Source organism: Erigeron canadensis, chromosome 9 (genome assembly GCF_010389155.1).
Source record: "Erigeron canadensis isolate Cc75 chromosome 9, C_canadensis_v1, whole genome shotgun sequence".
Classification (NCBI taxonomy): domain Eukaryota; kingdom Viridiplantae; phylum Streptophyta; class Magnoliopsida; order Asterales; family Asteraceae; genus Erigeron; species Erigeron canadensis.
Genome location: NC_057769.1, coordinates 999212 through 1021275, shown reverse-complemented (window position 1 = coordinate 1021275; position 22064 = coordinate 999212). Strand labels below are relative to the sequence as shown.

At 32.9% G+C, this 22064-nt stretch overlaps 3 protein-coding genes across 3 annotated transcripts; 2 read left to right on the top strand and 1 right to left on the bottom strand.

The window, feature by feature from the left end:
* The first annotated feature begins 877 nt into the window (after window positions 1-877).
* On the top strand, window positions 878-3148 carry LOC122582248 (WAT1-related protein At5g07050). The gene is made up of 7 exons (XM_043754615.1): window positions 878-1188; window positions 1306-1368; window positions 1479-1595; window positions 1693-1939; window positions 2104-2262; window positions 2358-2509; window positions 2603-3148. The coding sequence occupies exons 1-7, from the start codon at window positions 983-985 to the stop codon at window positions 2877-2879; spliced, it is 1221 nt and encodes a 406-aa protein (XP_043610550.1). The 5' UTR covers window positions 878-982; the 3' UTR covers window positions 2880-3148.
* Window positions 3149-11002: 7854 nt separating this feature from the next.
* Window positions 11003-14491, top strand: LOC122582247 (cytochrome P450 98A2-like). The gene is made up of 3 exons (XM_043754614.1): window positions 11003-11591; window positions 12842-13239; window positions 13657-14491. The coding sequence occupies exons 1-3, from the start codon at window positions 11084-11086 to the stop codon at window positions 14293-14295; spliced, it is 1545 nt and encodes a 514-aa protein (XP_043610549.1). The 5' UTR covers window positions 11003-11083; the 3' UTR covers window positions 14296-14491.
* A 2832-nt stretch (window positions 14492-17323) lies between these two features.
* Window positions 17324-21624, bottom strand: LOC122581580 (hydroxymethylglutaryl-CoA lyase, mitochondrial-like). The gene is made up of 9 exons (XM_043753814.1): window positions 21555-21624; window positions 20721-21008; window positions 20115-20220; window positions 19834-20013; window positions 19672-19752; window positions 19397-19560; window positions 18464-18600; window positions 18213-18328; window positions 17324-17698 (listed from the first exon to the last, which is right to left on the bottom strand). The coding sequence occupies exons 2-9, from the start codon at window positions 20951-20953 to the stop codon at window positions 17450-17452; spliced, it is 1266 nt and encodes a 421-aa protein (XP_043609749.1). The 5' UTR covers window positions 20954-21008; window positions 21555-21624; the 3' UTR covers window positions 17324-17449.
* Between the last annotated feature and the right edge of the window lie 440 nt (window positions 21625-22064).

Below are 22064 nucleotides of genomic sequence, written 5' to 3'. Positions count from 1 at the left end.
ACACAACACATGGTCTATAAATTTATTCGAAACAGAATGACATTTTTTTTTCACGCTACCAAAAGAATTGCAAGTCTCTTAATTTTAGTATTTTTAGAAACATTGGGAAAGTTTGTTTATCGAAAGTAAAAGTACTTATACTATACGTAACAACTTTCATTAATATAAAACATAATTATTGTTATGCTATACACTATAGAGAAAATAATAGAATAAAAAAAATGGATATCTACCATGCATGCATGATGCACTAAGCTAGCTAGCTAAACAAGAATATTCACATAGGTGTAGATCCACTAAACGAAAAGACAAGTGACGGTGTTAATCCTATTTTCAGGACATGCATACGAGTAAGCAAAATACATGTATATATGTATTCTTCACAAAATTAATACATATAGACATGTATATATGTATTTATTATGTAAGTAAATATATGTACCTCAGGAAATGCTGGGGGTAAAGTTTACTTCAATTATTTGTTGTGAAATTTATCCTGTTATTTGTTGTGAAATTTGCCAGATTAATAAGTGGTTTTCCTCCTTTTGGTGGTTATCTGAAAATTCAAATGGCAGACATCCTGAGATCCGAACGTTTAGAAAAAGAAAGTAAACAAGGTTTTTGAAAAAATCGATGGAATTTATTGTGAGAACATATTCTCTCGAAATTAAAGGCTTATACGAAGACATTTTTAATTACCTAATGCAAAAATAAATGTAATAATCGCATTATAGTAGTGAGATGGCCACACGCGTGCATGTATCACATTTAAACATATATTTTAACCTTTTTTGGATAATATACCTTGATACACCTTAATTTCAAATGCCTATAAATATGCGCTATCCATCCAATTTACTTAGGACAAACACACACAATCACAAGTGTTAGTTTTCCTCTCCTCTGCTACTATACTAATTAACACTCTTTCCTTGCTAGCTTTACTATCAATTCAGAATCAAGAGCAAAAATATATAACAATATGGACGGGAAATTAGGATGTTTTGGAAGGTTTTTTCTTACTTCCAAACCGTATATCGCGATGATTTGTTTACAATTCGGATATGCTGGAATGAACATTATCACCAAAGTATCGTTGAACCGTGGCATGAGCCACTATGTTCTTGTTGTATATCGTCATGCATTTGCCACTGCCGCTATTGCCCCTTTTGCCATCATCCTTGAGAGGTATATATATATGTATATATACGCACATAATCAAGATATGCACGTACGTAAAAAGCTAGCTTAATTATCTCTTGCTCGATCATATTGTAAAGTATTCGATTTTTTTTGTGATTGTAGGAACATTCGGCCAAAAATCACCTTCTCTATTTTCATGCAAATGTTTGTGTTAGGACTTCTCGGGTATGTTAAGTTACATATATATATATATATATATATATCTCGAATTCTATAAACATAAAAACGTCTAATAAAAATAAAACCAACATTTTTTTCGGGTACTATATATTTAGGCCGGTGATCGATCAAAACTTCTACTACGCTGGATTAAAGTTTACATCGCCGACGTTTTCTTGTGCCATGAGCAACATGCTTCCAGCAATGACATTTGTGATGGCCGTCCTCTGCAGGTACATATATGTAGACATATTTATTTACATATACACACACATCTTTACAAATTTGATCCAACAAACTAAAATGATAATGTTGTGATAAAATATTTAGGATGGAGAAATTGAACATGAGACTGGTTAGATGCCAAGCAAAGGTGGTGGGAACAATAGTGACAGTGGCAGGAGCCATGCTGATGACCCTTTACAAGGGAAATGTGGTTGAGTTGTTTTGGACCAAAAATGTGCACCCTCACTATGCCGAGACATCTACTTCCGGCTCATCTGATAAAGATTGGGTCACTGGCTCCATCCTTCTTATCATTGCCACTTTTGCATGGGCTTCTTTTTTCATTCTTCAGGTATCAATAAATTATATATGTAGACTTTCTCTATTTTGAGAACCATTTGTTTTTTTTTTATTTACATGTGGAAAAAAAATATGAGTTGTATTTGATATCATGCTTGCAAAGTGTTTTAATATTTAATTAAGGTTTGATATATTGATTTTTTTTTTGGGGTGCAGAATGTAACAATGAGAGTATATGAAGCACCTCTTTCTCTCACTTGTTTGGTGTGCTTTATTGGGACTTTACAGTCCATTGCTGTCACTTTTGTAATGGAACACAAGGCTAGTGTTTGGACTATTGGCTGGGATATGAACCTTCTTGCTGCTGCCTATGCTGTATGTATCTATCTATTGCTTTGTTACTTAATATATACACATATATATAGTTTCTCTCTTTTCTGATCACTTGTTGATTTGTTTATATTGTATAGGGAATTGTGTCATCAAGCATTGCATACTATGTGCAAGGACTAGTAATGAAAAAGAGAGGGCCAGTTTTTGTGACTGCTTTTAGTCCTTTAATGATGATCATTGTTGCAATCATGGGTTCTTTTATCCTAGCTGAAAAAATTTACATGGGAGGGTAAGTGTAGTTTTTCACTCTTTACTACTCTTGGTTTTTACAAGTTAAAATGTACAACTTTTTAATTGATGCGATTTATGAACCGTTTTACAGTGTGATGGGCGCAATATTGATAGTGATGGGACTATACTCGGTTCTATGGGGAAAATACAAGGAATTCAAAGAGAAAGAGTTGGCTGAGATACTCGACCCCGTCAAAGTTACTTCAGCAAATAACAACAACAACAACATGATGGTGAATAATGATGTTGAGGCCAACGACATCGAGATGCAAAAGAATCAGATGTACTTATCAACTCTCCCAACAATTGCGATCAGTGCACCGATCCCATCACCACCAATGATAGCGGTGGAGACACCAAAGGTGTAAGAAGTGAACAAATTGGAAGAGTATGCAAGAGACATCAACAACAACAAAAAAAAGTATAAAAAAAATAGAGAATAATAATGGGTTGAATATGTACAACTACGATAGATCAGGGGGTGGAATGGGGAAGAAAAGCAAGGGCTTTTTTTGTAATTTTGTATTGTCTGAATTAACGTTTTTCATTTTTCTTTTTTTAATTTTACTACCTTTTACTTTTGTTTCTGGAAGATTTAAGATTCCATGGAATGTAAAATGAAATCTTTGTTTGGGAACATTTTTGTGTCCTTTTCGCTGACGTCTGATTCGGATCCCACTTGCAATGTTAGTGTTTGATGTTTGTAAATCCATTTGTCTACCATGGACCCTCCCCCAATCATAACAACAAATGATTAATATATATATTTATTAACACAAATCAATCAACCAACATATTTGATGAAATTCACAAACACACACACATATATAATAATATTTATATATTAAAAAACTATCTTGTATTGTCTTATTCAAACAATGATGACTCAATATAATCTTTTATAAACTAAACATTTAATTAATTATCTTCGATCAACATGATGCACTCGGGCACAAAGTAGCTAGTAATGAAGCATTAGTTGTACTAATCCAAATCTAGTCTCTCTTAATTATATAAATGATTTGCTTGGAGAGTTAAATAAACCATGGCATGTAATCTCTTTTTATCTTGTAATAATATTTGCTTCTTTTTTACTCTTATAAATTGGATATATATTATTTGCAACTTGCTAGATAATCAATGAAAAATCATAATTCAATTCAAAACAAATGATGTAGTAGAATAATTGGCGTTCACGTACTAAGCACTGCACACAAAAAATGTCATATAACTTATGAATGAAAAATTAGTGTTACTAATTAAAGAATTCGATGAAAATGCACTAATTAAATTATATTTGTCTAGATAAAGACATAAGATATGGAAATGACTGGGGATCATAAGAAGCTATGCAAATCAAAAAACTAGCTTGCCAAATATATATGTTCATGATCATGCCCTATCCATTGCATTTTTGCATATATATATATATATGTACATATAAAGTTAAAATGGATTTTGTTTTCTTGGATAATTAAGATCAAACGAAATATCGTATGGCCGGATATGTCATAATTCGATATTCTTATGCATGTTAGATAACGTACATAAAGAATCAATGTCTTATATTTTTCTTATTTATTCTACCAGGTCGACATGTGCCAAAATCGGACCTATCTAGATCGCCATCGCTTCATTAAAAAGTTTATAAGTTCATTGAATATATGTTTAAGGCGAACATGTTAAAAAAAAGCCCTATTAATTATAAATAAATGCAATTTCAACATCTAAGAATATAATGGCATCGTAAATATTCTTATCAATCGATAATTATATATATTTTATATGTATAGTTATGACAAAGTAAGATGACAAAGTAAGTGTGGAAGTTACATTTAAAGACAAGATGGTTTATTCTGTACGTTAATTGGAGTACACTTGGATGTATTCGGTATTCCATATTTCATTTAATTTGTTGGATTCACACACGTACCCTTGCCATCCCTATAATTAAGCCGGATTTTTATGTAAGCCTTTAACAAGACATGGATATATAACGTGGCCCAAGACGAATTGCAGATATCTAGCTCTGTTACTCTGTATGATCTTCATATATGTTATAAAACGAGTTTAATTTTCATTTTACTCGTATTAATTAAATGTTCAATATTATCATTCTTTAATTTGTAATATTCAATGAACAACTGACGTCCCTTTCTAAATCTCACCTTTTCCATAGGCTTAAACATATATACCCATAAATAACCAAATTAATTAATCAAGTATAATCCAAATATATAATAATAAAAATGATACTAACGCGTTCAAACACGGAGCCCCATTACCCACACAAAAATTGTAGTTAGATAAACAATTAAAACTAGCTAGTGTCTGTTTGTTTGTTTTGTTTTTATTTTTTATTTTAAATTGGGACTACTTAATAAAAAAGGAAAGTAAATGACGAGTGGAACAAGGCAAGTAGCTAGATCGATTGGTGCAAGTCATATTCATGTTGGTTTGTATCAAAATTTCCACAACATAAAAAGCCACTTTTGGGATGTGGTTAATCTGCAAGGATGTCACTAAACCTTATTTGTTTGGGTGTAAAACTATGTACGACATCGGTTCACCACATAACTTGGTTATATTTAGTAATTAAACAATAAAAGCATCATAAAAGTGGATCCATTTTCCACGTTTAAAACAAAAGTACCATTTGTCCATATATATATATATATATATATATATATATATATATATATATATATATATATATATATTGGGTTTGCTAAATACAGCACTAAGGGCTGTGTTTAAGGTGCATAAATTATTTGTACATTTACCATGAAAATCAGGAGGTGAGCTTTTAATATGAAAGGTACAAGTTATTTTATGCACGTTAAATACAGCCCTTAGCATTTTCCTATATATATATATATATATATATATATATAGATAGTTAAACGGGCGAATTTTAATTTGCATGATAAATTAGAGGGAAACAAATATTATTGTTACTCCGTATTTATTATTCTTATAAGTGTAGATAGTCACATACGTACGGAAAATGCAATTGATGATCATCAATCATAAACACACGATTTGATCCCGGCCCAATACGGACTCGATCATGCATCTAGCTAGTCATGTTGAGGCCAGCTGCAAAACATACATACATGCATTTAAAATGCAATTGTAAAAGTTCCTTCAATTATTCACCAAAATTTATCATCCCCCCGGCCCGGCCACTCAAATATTTTGCCGATCGACCACCTGATCAGCACACTCATCCCATTATTAATTTAAAACCCAAATGATAAAGCATCAAACTCTTATTCATGCACGCAGCTCGTCAAAAGACATAACAGTTATGGTATATTCCATATATAGCATAAACTGCATACGATCGATCGAGATTGTAGTCTATAAACTTTCATGACTTTAATTACCGGCCAATACGATACTTAATCATGACACTGCGTACCATATATATGTTGCCCTTAAATGCAAAACTCTTCAACGTACGTACTTTTTTCCTTTTCTTTCTTTGAAAAGGGAATTGCATGCGCGCAAGAACATTTAAAAGATATGCACGTACACAATTTATCAAGAGAAGCCATTAATTTATCAAGCAAATTAATTAAGCCTCTGCTCCTTTTGTTGTACAATCCTAGCTTGTTTATCAATAATCCAAATAAATACTGTAAATCGGTTATCCTAGATAGCTAGCTAGCCTCGAATAATATATTATATATGGTCACGTGGCATATGAATCGGGCCTTCTACGATACGAAATTCAAATAAATATACGCGTATTGTCACCATGGTTTCGGGCCTGACACTCTGCTTGACTCATTCCTTTGAAAATCTACTTTAATTCCATCTGTCAACTTTTTCCGGCCAGTACCAATCAATTTTACTAATTAACTAGTTAATTTACGTAGTGATCAAAGAGATTTATAAAGTAGAATTCACCAATTATAGTATAATATTTTAGATTAATTTATTCGTAAAGATTTCTATATGTTGTCAGTGTTGGATCATAAATCATTAGTAAAATATGCTTTCGATCATCATCTCCACCAATTCGATTTTAATTTTATTTATTTATGTTGGAGAACTAATAAGAATCAACTTCCGGCTTTACGTCATGCCTTTAAAGCTACAACCAGCCTTCTATCTTACTGGGCTTCCCCCAATAAGCCCATCATTAATTCATTATTCATTAAAAGTCAAGCCCATTTTCTGTAATCTACAACCAGCCCCTTTTCTAAATCCCATTACCCGCATGATGCAACAACCACAATATAGATTACTCGTATTATATTGTGCGAAATATCTTGACTATTATTAATTTTAGGGTTTTGTTAGTAAGGGCAGTAAAAACTAATTTGGTGCATTAAAATTTATACATTGCTGTTAGAAAAATCAGGGGGCGATTTTTAATATATAATGTACAAGTTTTTAAACATGTAATATGTTGTAACATTTTTCTTAATTTTAAACCAAATTTTGTGAAATAAAATGATAATATAATAACCGTTAATGTTCCGATGAAGTGAAAAAGTTTATTATTATTTTTCATAATTATAAATGATAAGTTATAATAATTTAGATTGATATTTAAATAATGTAGTTGAATAAGAAAAAAGTTTAACTAAATGAATAAGAAAAATTAACAAATTGGTAGGGTTACAGATTGTAAATATTGTACATTGGCTTAATATTTTGGTATCACCACTTGTTTTTTTTTTCTTAGAAACATCACATTAAGGTTTGTATATTATAATTATATATACTCTACGTTTGAGAGCCTAAATTTGTCTCTTTTAGTTTTAGTATAGACTATAGACCATGATTTAGATATGAAAAATATCTTTTAGCCCAAAACAAATGGATAATGTCATGCCAAATTTTAAAACGTAAATTCAGAAGATTTTGGAAAGATTAGTAATATCTTTCTCTTATGCTTGCAAAAGTGACATCAACAACCAAAAGAAATATAAATTTATGAACGGATACTTTTTATGTTGCACTTATGGATAACTATCAAATTTCTTGAACCACAACATATTTGTTTAAGTTATTTATGCATCCATCATTCCACCAAGTGGAAAATTATTAACCTTTTAAACAATAATTTAACTTATTTATGGATATTTGCTGCATTATGTTGATATCGATCTCTTTAATGGATAATTATTATCTTTTTTAATGAAGCATATAATTATGTTGACTATGCATTTTCGTCCCACCATGCACCAAGTGCAAATAAATAACTTTATGTATGATGGAGAACTAATAAGATTCAACTTGTGACATGTCCTCATGTCTTTGTTTATTCGAGCTTAAACTTTAGGTTTGTTATCACAAACGTTCATGTTGTTCATTATTTCTTAAAAATGATACTTGTGTTTTTTCCTATTAGCTAGTAAACATCCTTGTACTCATTTTATAAGCACTTATGCCACCGTTAATTTTCCATTAACACCCCCCAATGAGCGTATAGATGTCTTTTCACCTGTTCCCTGAAGTAATTTTCACGAATCGTTCTGGTTCGTCATTTTCTTACAAATCATTCCTCTGCCACAAACCAAAAATATCCTTGCAGTTGCATATCATAAACATATCATGACTTATAACGTGTAGTTTATGACACTTGCAGTGAGTTGACCACTTGACCATATATTCTAATATGATATGATATGATTTGATTATACCTCTTCAAATCCAGATTAAGTTTGGGCTTTATCTCTTCTTTGAGACTGTGGGCTTCAGCTTAATTAATTACTAATCTCCCCGTGTTATCTTATAGACCTAGCTAGAAAGCCCACTTTATTTACATGCCTGTCAGCCTGTGTGTTTGTGTCAAACTTTTATGTAAAGTGTGGTTACTAGTCACAGGACTCGAGTTCAAATCCTACTAATTATAATTTTAAAGATGTTCATAGAAAGTTTTAGAAATGGTCACTGTTGGTCACATATATGTGAGTAAAAAATAGACTTAATTATCTTCAAGAATAAGAAAAATATCACCTGTGTTATTTATCACTGAGAGATAGTGCTCGTGCGTTGCGGCGGTGAGATGGTGGAGGTGATAGGTCAAGTCATAGAGTATGATAGCTAAATGCCTTAACCGTACAGGTTCTGCCCTCGCATTTAAATATTCGTCGAAAGTATATCGAATGACATCTCTAATGAAAGAGCATGAAATTATAATAACACCCATACAATTTTTATAATTTATAGATATATGGTTTCTAAGATAAAAGATTTTGAGTTAATTAGAGAAATAAAATGATTTATGAAGGAGAGAAAAAAAAAATGAATGGTTAAGATTTGAGTGGAGAGAAAAATAAATGGTTAATATTTAAGGGTATTATAGGTATATTAGGTAGAGATGTTTAAATTAGTGAATAAAAAATAAGAGTAATTTAGGTACTTAATTGAGATTTGAAAAAATGACAAAATGTTTTATAAGACAGTATTGTGTTATCTATCAAGTGCTAAGAAATTAACAAATAATTTTAAAAAAACGTGTATTTAACATCAATAACATCATTTGTAACTAACTAGTACCGAAAGCTTCACTACGATTTTGATAGAAAGGTGTAAATGATTTGCGTATCAAAGTACATGGTTGATGTTTTTGCTACTAAAAAAATTTAATGAAGTTTGATGTTGTCCTAAGCAAATTGAGCCATCCTTTATGCTTACTACTTGGTACTTCTAGAAACTAGAGGGCTTGAGTTTGGGCTTCCTGTTTTGAGTGTTTTGGTTGTAAGGTTTGGCTTGTCTGATCTTGTTTGGTTATTGTGTTTATTTAATTATTTTTGTTGATCTGGCTTTGGACATCAGTTGTACGTTTTGGTTGACATTAGGCTTTCTAAAGTTGCTGTTAGAAAAGGAAACTAGAACTCAAGAAGGCTTCAGTAGCGGGCTTTTAGACCAAAAACTAATAATAAAAACTGATTAGCACCTACAAGCCCACAACCATAAAATAGTGAGGTCCAATAAGAAGTCAACCTCAAATTGGAGTTCTATCAAGGCCAGTCATCAACTATCCATTAAGAACAACATAAGGATATCACACATGAAAATTAGTTATGAATGAAAATTTGGTCATTATATATTGGAGATGGATTAAGTTTGTTGTAGGTATATTTTCCAAGTATGTTATTTACATCAAATTTGGTGTTGTGTATAGTGATTACATTGGAGATGTTTATGGGTAAAGGATTCATTTTAAAAAATAAACATGCCAAAACCGCTAAACGTTTGCTTGTCATTAAAATACCTGTGTAAAACTTAATTAAATGAATGTTGAATAAACAAATGAGAAGAATGTGGTCTTTTACTTTGTAAGGATCTTAAAGTACCAAATTGTTATAAATGAAAGTATTTCTTGAATAACTATATCGCAAACAATTGGGGACCCAATGGAGATTTAATAAGATGAAATCTTTAAATGCGCTTGTTATGTTAGAGCATAACATGGACCCTCATGCCCCAGTCTATACTTGAAGCACAAATGAGAAGAATGTGGTCTTTTACTTTGTAAGGATCTTAAAGTACCAAATTGTTATAAATGAAAGTATTTGTTGAATAACTATATCGCAAACAATTGGGGAATCAATGGAGATTTAATAAGATGAAATCTTTAAATGCGCTTGTTATGTTAGAGCATAACATGGACCCTCATGCCCCAGTCTATACTTGAAGCACATGACATTTCATGACTCCATGAGTGGCCTTCTGTTAACTATTAAATTTAGAATATTCCAAACTTTTTTTTTTTTTTGACAACTTTTAAGAAATTTTTTTTTTATAATAATCAACTGTTTGTCAAAAAAAATTTTAAATTACCGTTTTTTACTTCTTGAAGAGTTATGTTGATATAGATAAAGAACTTATACTCCGTTAACAAAAGAAATACGAATGAAGGATAAGAGCATAAAATTTGATCGATGTCACAACATGCGAAGGACAAGAAATCTCGCAAGTTTAGATGGTAACACAAACGTTACAATCTTCTCAAAGTCACAACATGTGCTAACAAATCGCAAACCGATGGAAAAAAAATATGTTTTCTACACACTTAATTTTTTTTCACATTTTTGGAAAGCATAAAGTAGTTCGTCAACTCATTTACATTTGAAAATATCAATAAGATCTTTTAACGTTTTCAAACAATGGAAAAATCCAATGAATCATAACAAATTTGTATATTTAAGTGTAAAAAGAGAAAATGATATTTGTATGATAGATTTTTATAAAGTTACCATACTGTAAGAACAAGTTGATAATATATGATAGATCCCAATAAATAAAATTTCATATACCACTATACTAGAATAAGATGTAGCATTTTTGACTATCAAAAATCGTGTGTCTATGATAATTAATATAATAATAAAAATTCCATATAATAAATGAAATGTTTTGGTAGTAGGTTGCAAAAAACAAATTGAATACCCACCTATCTACCTACCCCTCTGTTAATATAACACACAAAATTACATATAAATCCTTTCACGTGGACTTCAAAAACACCACCTACTAGTCAACCAAAAACCATATATACATACACCTAACCCATTTCCCTCTGCCACACACACCAAATCACACCACCATGTCCATCCTCCTCCTTCTAGCCACCGGCGTGATCGCCGCCGTGATCACCCCAATCTTGTACTCCGTTTTCCAATTTCTTTACACACGTCTAAGGTTCAAACTCCCACCTGGCCCACGTCCACTTCCTATTATAGGAAACATGTACGATGTCAAACCAGTCAAGTTTAGGTGTTATGCTGAATGGGCTAGAACATATGGCCCGATATTTTCGGTGTATTTGGATTCTAAACTGAATGTAATAGTAAACAGTTCGGAGTTGGCAAAGGAAGTTTTGAAAGAGAATGATCAAATGTTGGCTGACAGACATAGGAACAGGGCAACTATGTCTTTTAGTAGAGGTGGTCAAGATTTGATTTGGGCTGATTATGGGCCTCATTATGTTAAAGTTAGAAAAGTTTGTAATCTTGAATTGTTTTCACCTAAAAGACTTGAAGCTTTGAGACCCATTAGAGAAGATGAAGTTACTGCTATGGTTGAATCCATCTTTAATCATTCTTCTGATCCTGGTATGCAAATATGTTAGATCTATGATTTTTTATACGAGTATTTCTTTTTTTATTTCATGAAATGATCTTATATTTATTAGTTTATGTATATATTGAGTATATATGCTATGGGTAATGGGCTATGGCCAATTAAAAAAAGAAAAAGAAAAAGAAAATGGGCTAAGTGATCCAATGTTTATTGCAAAAATATATATATATATTTTTTTAAAAAGCCTTGCAAGATCTGTTTACCCGTTAAGTTTAAGGGAAAATGTTATATAACGATAACATCATGGTGCAATCACACCAATTTTTACAAATGTTAAACAGTGCTAAATTTAAGGTGATGTAACACATATAGGTTAGACAGTCATGTTGTATTCATATATCAATTATATTTGAGTGACTAATTTTGAAAGTGAGGTGTATAATTTAAATTCTACTCGTATTATCTGAAGGTGACTAGTACCAATTTTGCTTTTAATTAAGATAAACGTAGTAATAACTTTATTTTTTTTTATGTATCTTTTGCAGAAATAGTAAAATATTTGCTATTCATATCTTTGTGAAGGCTTTCTATTTAGATCGAGTGTATGTAACTTTTTTGCTAGGATAAATCACGTGGTTTGAATTATTAAAGTTGACTTCAAATACAATTCTCTACCTAACAGGCGTGCCAAAATATAAACAAATAGTAGTCATGTTAGGTCTACTTACTTGATCCCTTTAACCTTTTCTCAAAGGAGTTGAAGTCGATTATTAAACACATGAAAAACCACATAAACATTAGCCATCGCTCAATTTTGAATCCGACCGGGGTCCATGTGATATGGTCCTTGGCTCCTTGCATTTACAGAGGCTTATGATTATGTGTGACAAAGTGGGAGGGCTAATATGGACCTGGTCAAGTTGGGTTGACACGACATGTCTAACAATCTCAATGTCTACTTCACCACAATATTTCAAAACTTATAAATGTACGTAACGTTTTTTATAAACATCGTCTAGAGGTACTAGATGTCACCAATTAATCAAGAGTTTGTGGGTCAAGTGTCGCTTGAGACAATCAATGTAATACTAGATGGTTTAGAAGTGTGATTAATTGGCTTCTAAAATAAGGTATAATGATTGTGAACTATCTGGGTATCTTGTTGAAAGAGTTCCAACTATTGATAGTGTTTTCCTTTCATATAAAATTTTAATGTTGCTAGTTTGATCCGGTATGGATAAGTGTTAATCCAAATTGGCTTAAATTTAAAATGTGCACGCAGATACCAGAGGAAAAGCCTTAGTAATGAGGGGTTATCTCGGTTCGGTTGCATTCAACAATATCACAAGATTGACATTTGGTAAACGATTTGTGACATCTGATGGTGGAATGGACGAGCAAGGTAAGGAGTTCAAAGGCATTGTATCTAATGGGATTAAGATCGGTGGTAAAGTTTTCATGGCTGAGAGCATTCCATGGCTACGATGGTTGTTTGCTGGTGAAAATGAGATACTTTTGAAACATGAACAACGTAGAGACCGACTTACAAAAGCTATCATGGCAGAACATGATCTTGCACGCAAGAAAACTGGCGGTGCCCAAGAGCATTTCATCGATGCATTGCATACACTTCAACAGAAGTATGATCTAAGTGACGACACCATTATTGGCCTTCTTTGGGTATGTTAATTGTAATTGTTGATTAGTTTTATGAGATTCTATAATTGGAGAGTGAAAAATTGGAAGGATTTGGTAACGGGCCTAGAGGCGTTTAGGTAAATATGGGTTTCTTACTGGTAAATAGTGTAACAAGTGTAATTACAAAAGTTATAGTTATTTTCAAATTAATCTATAAGCTTTTTGAATAAAATGCATTAAAGACCACTTGGGCCATTTTCAACCTATATGACACATTCATCCCATTGACATGGTCCAGTTTAAACTGTACATCTTTCTTATAGACATATGTCCCGTTAGAGAATCAAAAACCCAAATCAACCCATTCATTAGTAATAGGTTGAAGTTGTCACCTCTAGTTTCCATGATTCCTTTTCTGTAATTGCTTTGACTAAATTAGTTATTGATGGGCCTTGCCAGGACATGATCACCGCTGGAATGGACACAACTTCAATCTCAGTGGAATGGGCAATGGCTGAATTAGTTAAGAACCCACGTGTACAACAAAAGGCTCAAGAGGAGCTAGATCGGGTAATAGGGACCGACCGTATCATGTCAGAAACAGACTTCTCAAAGCTCCCCTACCTCCAATCCATAGCCAAAGAAGCCTTACGATTGCACCCACCAACTCCATTAATGCTCCCACACAAGGCTAATTCAAACGTGAAACTCGGAGGATATGATGTTCCTAAAGGTGGTATTGTCCATGTGAACGTTTGGGCCATAGCCCGTGACCCGACTATCTGGAAGGACCCTGATGAGTTCAGGCCCGAACGTTTCTTTGAGGAGGATGTAGATGTTAAGGGTCACGATTTCCGGCTCCTTCCCTTTGGAGCCGGAAGAAGGGTATGCCCAGGAGCACAACTAGCAATCAACCTGGTCACGTCTATGTTGGGCCACCTTTTGCACCATTTTGAGTGGACGCCACCAGCTGGAGTGAAGCCCGAAGAAGTGGACTTGACCGAGAACCCAGGAATGGTTACTTACATGCGCACCCCACTTCAAGCAGTCGCAACACCCCGATTGCCAAACAATCTGTACAAGCGGGTACCTGTTTGATCTTAACCAGCCCTTTTGTAGTGTTCTCTTGTACCAGTATTTTTTTTTTGTACTAAAGTTTACTAGTAGCATTGTGTACTGGAATGGGTTTTATGGTATTGAGCTTGGATTCAAGCTTTTGGTCAAAAATTATATGTTCTAAATGATTTTGAAAGTGATAGTTTTGGTATTTAAGATATGAAAGTGAATTCAATTATATTTTTGTATGTTTTTGTTAATAATTTTAATTTAATGTCAACAGGCTATTATTATTTATTTATTTTCTTTTTAATGCTCCCTTTAATATGTCTTCTTCCAAATTACATACATGAAACATAAGTCACAGAAATATGCTTTCTAGCTAGAAACGTGGCAGAATCTATAATCTTAACAAGATTTTGGGTAGATAAAAAAATATATATCAAATGTTTTTTTTAAACAGCAGAAGAAATATATCAAATGTTTCAGCATAAAAAGATACAAAGTAGACCTATGAAATTTGCTCTTTAGCTTCCACATATATATGTAGCATTGTAGCCAGTGATTCCAGGTTCGATAGTGTCGCGATCTGCTCTAGACCAAAAGGGCGAGAGCATTGGCACGGTCGTATTTCCCGCCCCTCGGCAGATCCTCTCTGTAGCACCTAACAAGCACTTTAATATGAGCCTCGGCAACTGCCAATTTCCCCTGGGCAGCCATGTCATCTGGATTCTTCTCCAATAGCTCAAGGCTATCAACTATTGTCTTAACGCGATCATATAAAACCGGTGTCCGATCCCAATTTCCTTATAAAACTCATGTCTTATGCAATGATCGAGACGCATCTCGAACTTATCCTCAACCTGAGATGCAATGTTCGTGTCCATCCTCTATTGTGCCAAAAAATATCTATCGATTTGATGACAGAGAGTGATAACTTGATTATTCAAAACGGAAAACCTATTGATTAATTTGTTTCTATATATATAGAAAAAAATAAATATATACGAAACCCTTTTTGACATTGCAATTTAATGAATTTATACTCATTCGTACGTAACATTACTCTAAATAAATGTTTTAATGGTCTTATATGTTGATGCATGGTGATCATTATCAACTTTATTGAATTTGGACTTAGGGAATGTTTTTAAAAAGGTATTTATTTAAATCTTAAATATTAAAAGTTTCATCCAAACTAAAAGTTTAAGTAATGTTTCATTTTGGAGTTTTTTTTCCAAATAAAAACTAAAACTAGTTGCTTCCAAACAAAACTTTTAACATAATAAAGTTTTTCGTTCAAAATTAAACTTAAAGCTCCCAAAAAGCTCTTGAAAAACCCTTGCCGAACATGCTCATAAGGCCATAACAAATAGTGCAACCTGAACTTGTTGAATGGATTCGAGTTAGATAACCTTTTAATTATTTATTTCAATATATAATTTAATTATTTCAAAGATATTACCATTTTAGTGGTAAAATAATAAATGGAAAAAGGAAATGAGACAAAACAAGTATAATGGTAAAATATCATTTATTCGTCCCTCAATTATTATCTATACATGTTAATTCTTTTAATTACACACATACACAATTCAATTCTCGTCAACTTTTATTCTACGCATATCATCTTTATATGGCTTGTGTCTAAGTGTTTGACATTTCATCCGCCACACATTTACATAACTCTGAAATAGTACCTCAAATTTAATTGCATAAGCTCGGTTTCAAACCCATGAAGAGATCATGAGGTACAGACGCTCCTACGGCCGGTCCTTGTAGTCTATTCTTGGGGTGTTGGGCGTTGGCCGGTCCTTGTAGTCTATTCTTGTAGTCTATATATATATATATATATGTATGTATGTATACGGTAGGGTTCATATGAGAATCATTCACATATGAACATAAGTAATATTATGTACAAATTGATCTATTTATATGTGAATGAATTTGTTCACATATATCATTCACATATGACCATAAGTTATAATTTAAAGGTTCTTATAGTTCTACCAATTCAAATGGATCTTACACACGAACCTTTTCCTATAAATATCTATATAATATAATGCATCTTTCATATATAAACATAATTAATATTAAGTATAACTTGATTTGTTCATATATAAACGAATTTGTTCACATGTACCATTTACATACAAAATTATAATTTGAAGGTTCTTCTTTCAATTCAAAGGGTTCTCACATGAACTTTTTCATATATATATATATATATATAATTTAATTCATTACTTTTTTCATAAACTCCATTTTTATTATAGGAAATTACAAAACTTAATAACTTATCTTACAAATCATCGTCTTACTTTCTTATATTTTATTTTTTTCTTTATATTCCTGTCAAAACTTTGGCAATGACTAAGAAGGCTATATGTGTATATACTAAGAATGCTCCTCAAGGAAGGATCAACGAAGGACAAAGATCCATCCATAAACAGGGGGATCAAGAACCATGATTTGACTCTAGCAACTCTTTTTTGTTTGCCATTAGGGTGTTAGCCCAACGATCAGAAAGTTTTTTACAATGTGGTTTCCTCAAATCTTGTCACATGCAAATGTGATGAGAAGATCTTAACAACGTTATACCTGTCTAACACATGAGAAACAACCATTCAAGGCATTGCAGTTGAATCGGTATGAACGCATTCACATAATAAATGTTAATCATTCATTCGTTGCTGTTTAGAAAAAAAATAGTAATAACTCTGATGTTTGGCCATGGATTTCATCCCCATAACAAAATTAAAAACGAAAATTTTACTTTATTTATCTATACGAAGCCCAAGTGTTTAGCATGGCCTTTTGATCTACCTATGATATTCTGCCACGTGTTTTTATATACAGGATTATAATGATGAATAAATTTAGATGGCACGATTATTGCCTCGGTTTTTATGGACCTGGTTTTAACCGGCCATCAGTTTTGGACGATAAAAATATACAGACCCATTCCTCCTTGAATTCAATATTATCATACTATCAACGTTTTAATAAAGAATCCCATCAAATTGGTCACTCAAGAAAGCCAATAATTTAATGAAATATTCTATGTGGTCAATCAATGTTAACTATTATTACTTATTAGTATTATTTTTGGCTAAATAGTAAAGTCCAGTGGATGGTATCAAACCATTTAAGCCCAACTATGTTACACCTTTTAAGTTCCAGAATTACTTTATAGCTTGGAAGTACAAAATGCAGTTTGACTTAAAGCAATTGCAGCTTTAGACTCGGAGGGCCGACCCAAATGTTTCCTGATAAAATCTCCAGCTAACATGAGCTTTCTAAGGTCAACGTTGGTCTTCACGCCAAGTCCGTTAAGCATATATACGACATCCTCTGTGGCTACATTACCAGTGGCACCTTTTGCGTATGGGCAACCACCAAGACCCGACACAGATGAATCCACCACACTAATTCCCATCTGTTGTGAATATATAAAAAAAAAAAAAAGATTTAAGAAGAGAATTGCATATGTAATGCATTTGATTCAAAAGGTGGAAGTGGCAGTTTTGAAATGAATGGGTTGATTTTGGGTTGTGTTCATCACTTCATCTCAAAAGGGTGAGTTAAGAAAAGTCTTTTAGCAAAAGAAATATGGTCAAACAGGTCGAAAGCTGCTCACGAAGTGTATGTTTTAAGAATACACTTTCACAAAATCATTAAATTCAAAGCTTTTAATGATTATCGTAATAACATTGAAGTTGTACTCATAATCAAAACAATGATTAGTTATTGGTATTTAAGAAAAGATCGCATTATGTTTTCCCAGAACAACCTGAGCAACCCCCCTCAAAAAAGACCTTTTCCAGCCTTAACCTGTTAATACCTGCTACTTAACAAGCTTGAAAGATCCAACTTATCACCTCTATGAAAATCTAGCTAAATGAAATTACTTTTAGCTTTCCATGAGAAAACTGCAGAGTGAAGAATCTTACTTGGAGCGATACAAGAATATTCGAAAGGGCTTGGCCGTATGTATCATGAAAATGTACAGCAAGCTTTTCTATTGGGACAACTTTTCTAACAGCCTCGATCATTGGAACAACGGTACCTGACCACAATAATAGAAAGGTATAGTGAAAAACAACATTCGGATATTAGTATAATTAGTTAAATAGAATGAACAAGGTAATTTTGAAGTAAAGTAAGTTCACATGATGGTCCTATTGTATCAGACAAAGCATACCAGGAGTACCAACCCCTATTGTATCACCAAGAGAAATTTCATCACACCCCATTTTTAGAAGTTCCTCTGCAACATATGCCACCTTGGATGGATGCACATCTCCTTCCATTGGGCATCCAACAACGCATGATATATACCTGGTCAGAAGGACATATTCAATTATTCTACAAGATTCAGAATTTATAAGAGCGCGCGGGTTGGCACTTGTAGCTTAAAAGTGGATGTCAGGGGTTCAAATCCCACCTCATGTCCCTCTAAATATTGGCCGTGGGACCACACTTTTTATTGAGAAGGGGTGGGGGGAGAAAATGGGTCGATCATCCAACTTTTTGGAGTCAGTGGGTTAAGAAGGTTGGGTAATAGGTCAAAATGGCAATTTTATGGGCTGGTTAACATGAAACAGCTTTTCTCCAATATTCCAATGTATTCTATATATAGATAGCAAGGTTTGGGAACACACGACTCAGAGATAACTTTTTGAATAAACATAAATTAGGAGGTTCTATGCATTAGAATACACTCTGAAAGACGCCTTCCCTTCTTAGTGGACTATTTATAATTTTACTTGTTCGGCTCGTTAGAGATTAATATACAATTCGAATCAACACATTCATGAGTACACACGTCGATACAAAGTACAAGAGACGTCTCCTAACAAATTTATTTTAATCACCAGAAGATTATTGTAAAAGTGTTGTGTGTGTCATTATAGCTATGTCAATCATTAATGAAAATTTTTAAGAAATTGGACAGACAAGATTTGCAGGTCAACCCAGCAAGTATCCTATTTAACCCCCTAAGCTCAAACTACCCATTCGTTTTAAACCCTTTTGATCCTTTACCCAACCCACACAGCCTACTGGCCTGGACCTACCACCTCCATGCTCTAAAAGACGATGAATACACGCTTTCACAACAAACTAGTGAACATACCCGCGTACAGGGATGGAGAGTTTTCTAGCAGTAGACGCAATGACACCGTAACGGATAAGACTTTCATCAATGCTACAGTTAATGTTTGAACTAGAGAATGACTCGGAAGCTGCAGCAAACACCGCCACTTCCTTAGCTCCAGCTGCAAGAGCCGCCTCTAATCCCTGCAAGATGGAAATTGTAAATATCATCATCAGAGGGTCATGTCTACTGTCTAATATAAGAAGTTGTGAAAATATTTAATTATTACAGATTAGCGAAATTTATCAACTTACTTTCATATTTGGCGTTAGAACAGGGAATCTAGCACCATCGACACTCTTAATAGCTTCGATTACATCTTTCGCATCTGCCAACTGAATTTTTGAGTTCCATTAGGGTACGTAAGATGGACCATTTCATCTCTTTAGAGATACAAAGAAGCCTTGATATATTACCTGTGGTACCCATTTTGGTGAAACAAAACTAGTGGCTTCAACAACTTGCAATCCTGAATCAACCAACATTTTGATTAATTGAACTTTTACAGCAGTAGGTACGATATCCTTTTCATTTTGCAGTCCATCCCGTGGACCAACTTCCACTATCTTTACATATTGTGGGACATTTCCTAATAGCTGCACCATTGTATACATCAAACATAATTATACGAAACTGAGTTTCGACAACAAAAAGAAAGCCTGTGTGTGCAAATTACTACATATCAGTTTAATTGTACCTTATGTTGTGAACTTGGTCCGATACCACCAGTATATACAGTGCTATAATTACGAGTTGACTTATAAATATGTGGATGTAGAGTACCAAAAGCAGATGATTGATGTCTGAGATGTTGTAAAGACACCCTTGTTAGTTTTCTTTTTTAAAAAAATTGGCTCTCAGGTAGTCACATTACTACAAACAACAACAAGAAGTTATAAATAATACAGTACCTAGACAAAAACATAAGCAAGAACTTTATAATGAATCCAGCATATTAATTTACTCAACGTTGACTATCTAAATACACAATTAATACATTATGGGAGCATATGGGTACTATATCGGTATTAGAACTTACGATATTGTAACCAGAAATGAGGATGCTAAAGCTTCACAAAAGTTCTGGCTTTACTGATCACAAGTTGATAATTAAAGTATGTAAACAATTAAGAGTTGTAACATATCTGGTCAAAAGTGAACCATCAGGCTTGCATTATTTACAAACTTCATTGCCATTCCAAATAAGCATAACCACAAGAAAAACAAAGCTTCAAATAATCCACTAAATGCAGTCAACGGATAAAAAAATATACAACAAGTACAGGGATCTACAAATACTTACATTCGAGTTACGATTGAACCAGCTTTCGCTCCATCCCTACCGTTTCCATCTCCCATGTCATACACTTGACTTTTAGATGTTACATGATAACTGCATTCAGGTGTATCTACACCAGTACTCGTATGCTTTCCAGATACTATCGACATCAAATTGTTTAAAAAAGTAGGACTATATTTGTGTGACAAAAAAGATTTCCTGTCCGGAAAATTTCCAAGAACCTTAGATGTTAACATTGGATCAAAAAAATGACTGCGCGAGTTAAGACATTCCACTTTTCTTCAAAATGACCTGAATTCTCAAATAAAAACAAAGCATTAGTAAACTTTCGAGCTATATATATAATCAACGAAAGGGTTGATATAAACATTTTAATTTCAATAAATACTATATATAGCCTTTGGACTTAAGTCGCGTACATTTTCAAACATTTATCCCACAAGTAAGAACTCGCAAATTTATTGATGAAACAAAAAAAAACAAATATTTACAACAAAATGAGCAAATACATAATGTACATTAATACTTATTCTACGGATAACCCGAAACCGAAAAAGGACTAGACATCCCCGGGACAGTATTATCAAGATTCAATCTTTGTCTTGGAATTCACATTATGAACTGAATCTAATTAAGGGTCGTCTTAATCTTGGATTTTAACTACGATCTAAGGCTACAAAAAACCAAATTTGATAAATATTAGCAGTAAGCAAGCTTAAAACCCCTAATCAGATGACACCCAGATAGACTAATTGACTTATTCAAATTTGCATCAAAATACTTGTACAATCTATCTGATTATACAAAGGAATTTGCAAAATTTGTTTGAATGATTACCTTTGATTGAAGCTTTTGGTAGATGATTTAATCCTAGCTCATCAAGATTTTATACAAAATGATGAATATGTTGTGTCAACATCTTTATCTAAAAAACTTTATAGTTATAAAATAAAATAGATATAGAATTGTGTAAAGACATATCTGTCCTTTATGTCAGGTCTAGCATATCTTTAATTCTTGAACTTTAATTTTTATCCAATGGTAGAACTTTTCAGAATCGGTGGTAGAAATGGTTTTGAGGATGGTGAAACAAGAATGAATGCTCGTGGTTAATGGTGGATGAAAAAATATTTTCTAATGGTAGGTGGTTGATAAACGATATTCTAAAATTTAAATGTAAAGCGTGTTGTTCATATGTTTGTTGTGAAATAATGTATTGTGTGTTTTAGTACTCCCCAAAGTAGCTGCTGGTTGTATGTTGGTTATGTTCATCAAACGTAACAAATCTCCAAACATAATATAATAATATAAATTTAAAAGGATGTGATGAATTCACACATGAAATTG

What these genes read in the sequence shown, in the direction of transcription:
- LOC122582247 (XM_043754614.1), top strand. Translation starts at nt 11,084, where the DNA reads ATGTCCATCCTCCTCCTTCTAGCCACCGGCGTGATCGCCGCCGTGATC. An exon ending in TAATCATTCTTCTGATCCTG is followed by an intron (nt 11,592 to 12,841) that starts GTATGCAAATAT and finishes ATGTGCACGCAG; the next exon opens with ATACCAGAGGAAAAGCCTTA. An exon ending in CCATTATTGGCCTTCTTTGG is followed by an intron (nt 13,240 to 13,656) that starts GTATGTTAATTG and finishes GGGCCTTGCCAG; the next exon opens with GACATGATCACCGCTGGAAT.
- LOC122581580 (XM_043753814.1), bottom strand. Translation starts at nt 20,953, where the DNA reads ATGTTAACATCTAAGGTTCTTGGAAATTTTCCGGACAGGAAATCTTTT. An exon ending in GACCAAGTTCACAACATAAG is followed by an intron (nt 20,014 to 20,114) that starts GTACAATTAAAC and finishes ACAATGGTGCAG; the next exon opens with CTATTAGGAAATGTCCCACA. An exon ending in TTCTAACGCCAAATATGAAA is followed by an intron (nt 19,561 to 19,671) that starts GTAAGTTGATAA and finishes TCCATCTTGCAG; the next exon opens with GGATTAGAGGCGGCTCTTGC.
- LOC122582248 (XM_043754615.1), top strand. Translation starts at nt 983, where the DNA reads ATGGACGGGAAATTAGGATGTTTTGGAAGGTTTTTTCTTACTTCCAAA. An exon ending in TTTGCCATCATCCTTGAGAG is followed by an intron (nt 1,189 to 1,305) that starts GTATATATATAT and finishes TTGTGATTGTAG; the next exon opens with GAACATTCGGCCAAAAATCA. An exon ending in GAAAAAATTTACATGGGAGG is followed by an intron (nt 2,510 to 2,602) that starts GTAAGTGTAGTT and finishes ACCGTTTTACAG; the next exon opens with TGTGATGGGCGCAATATTGA.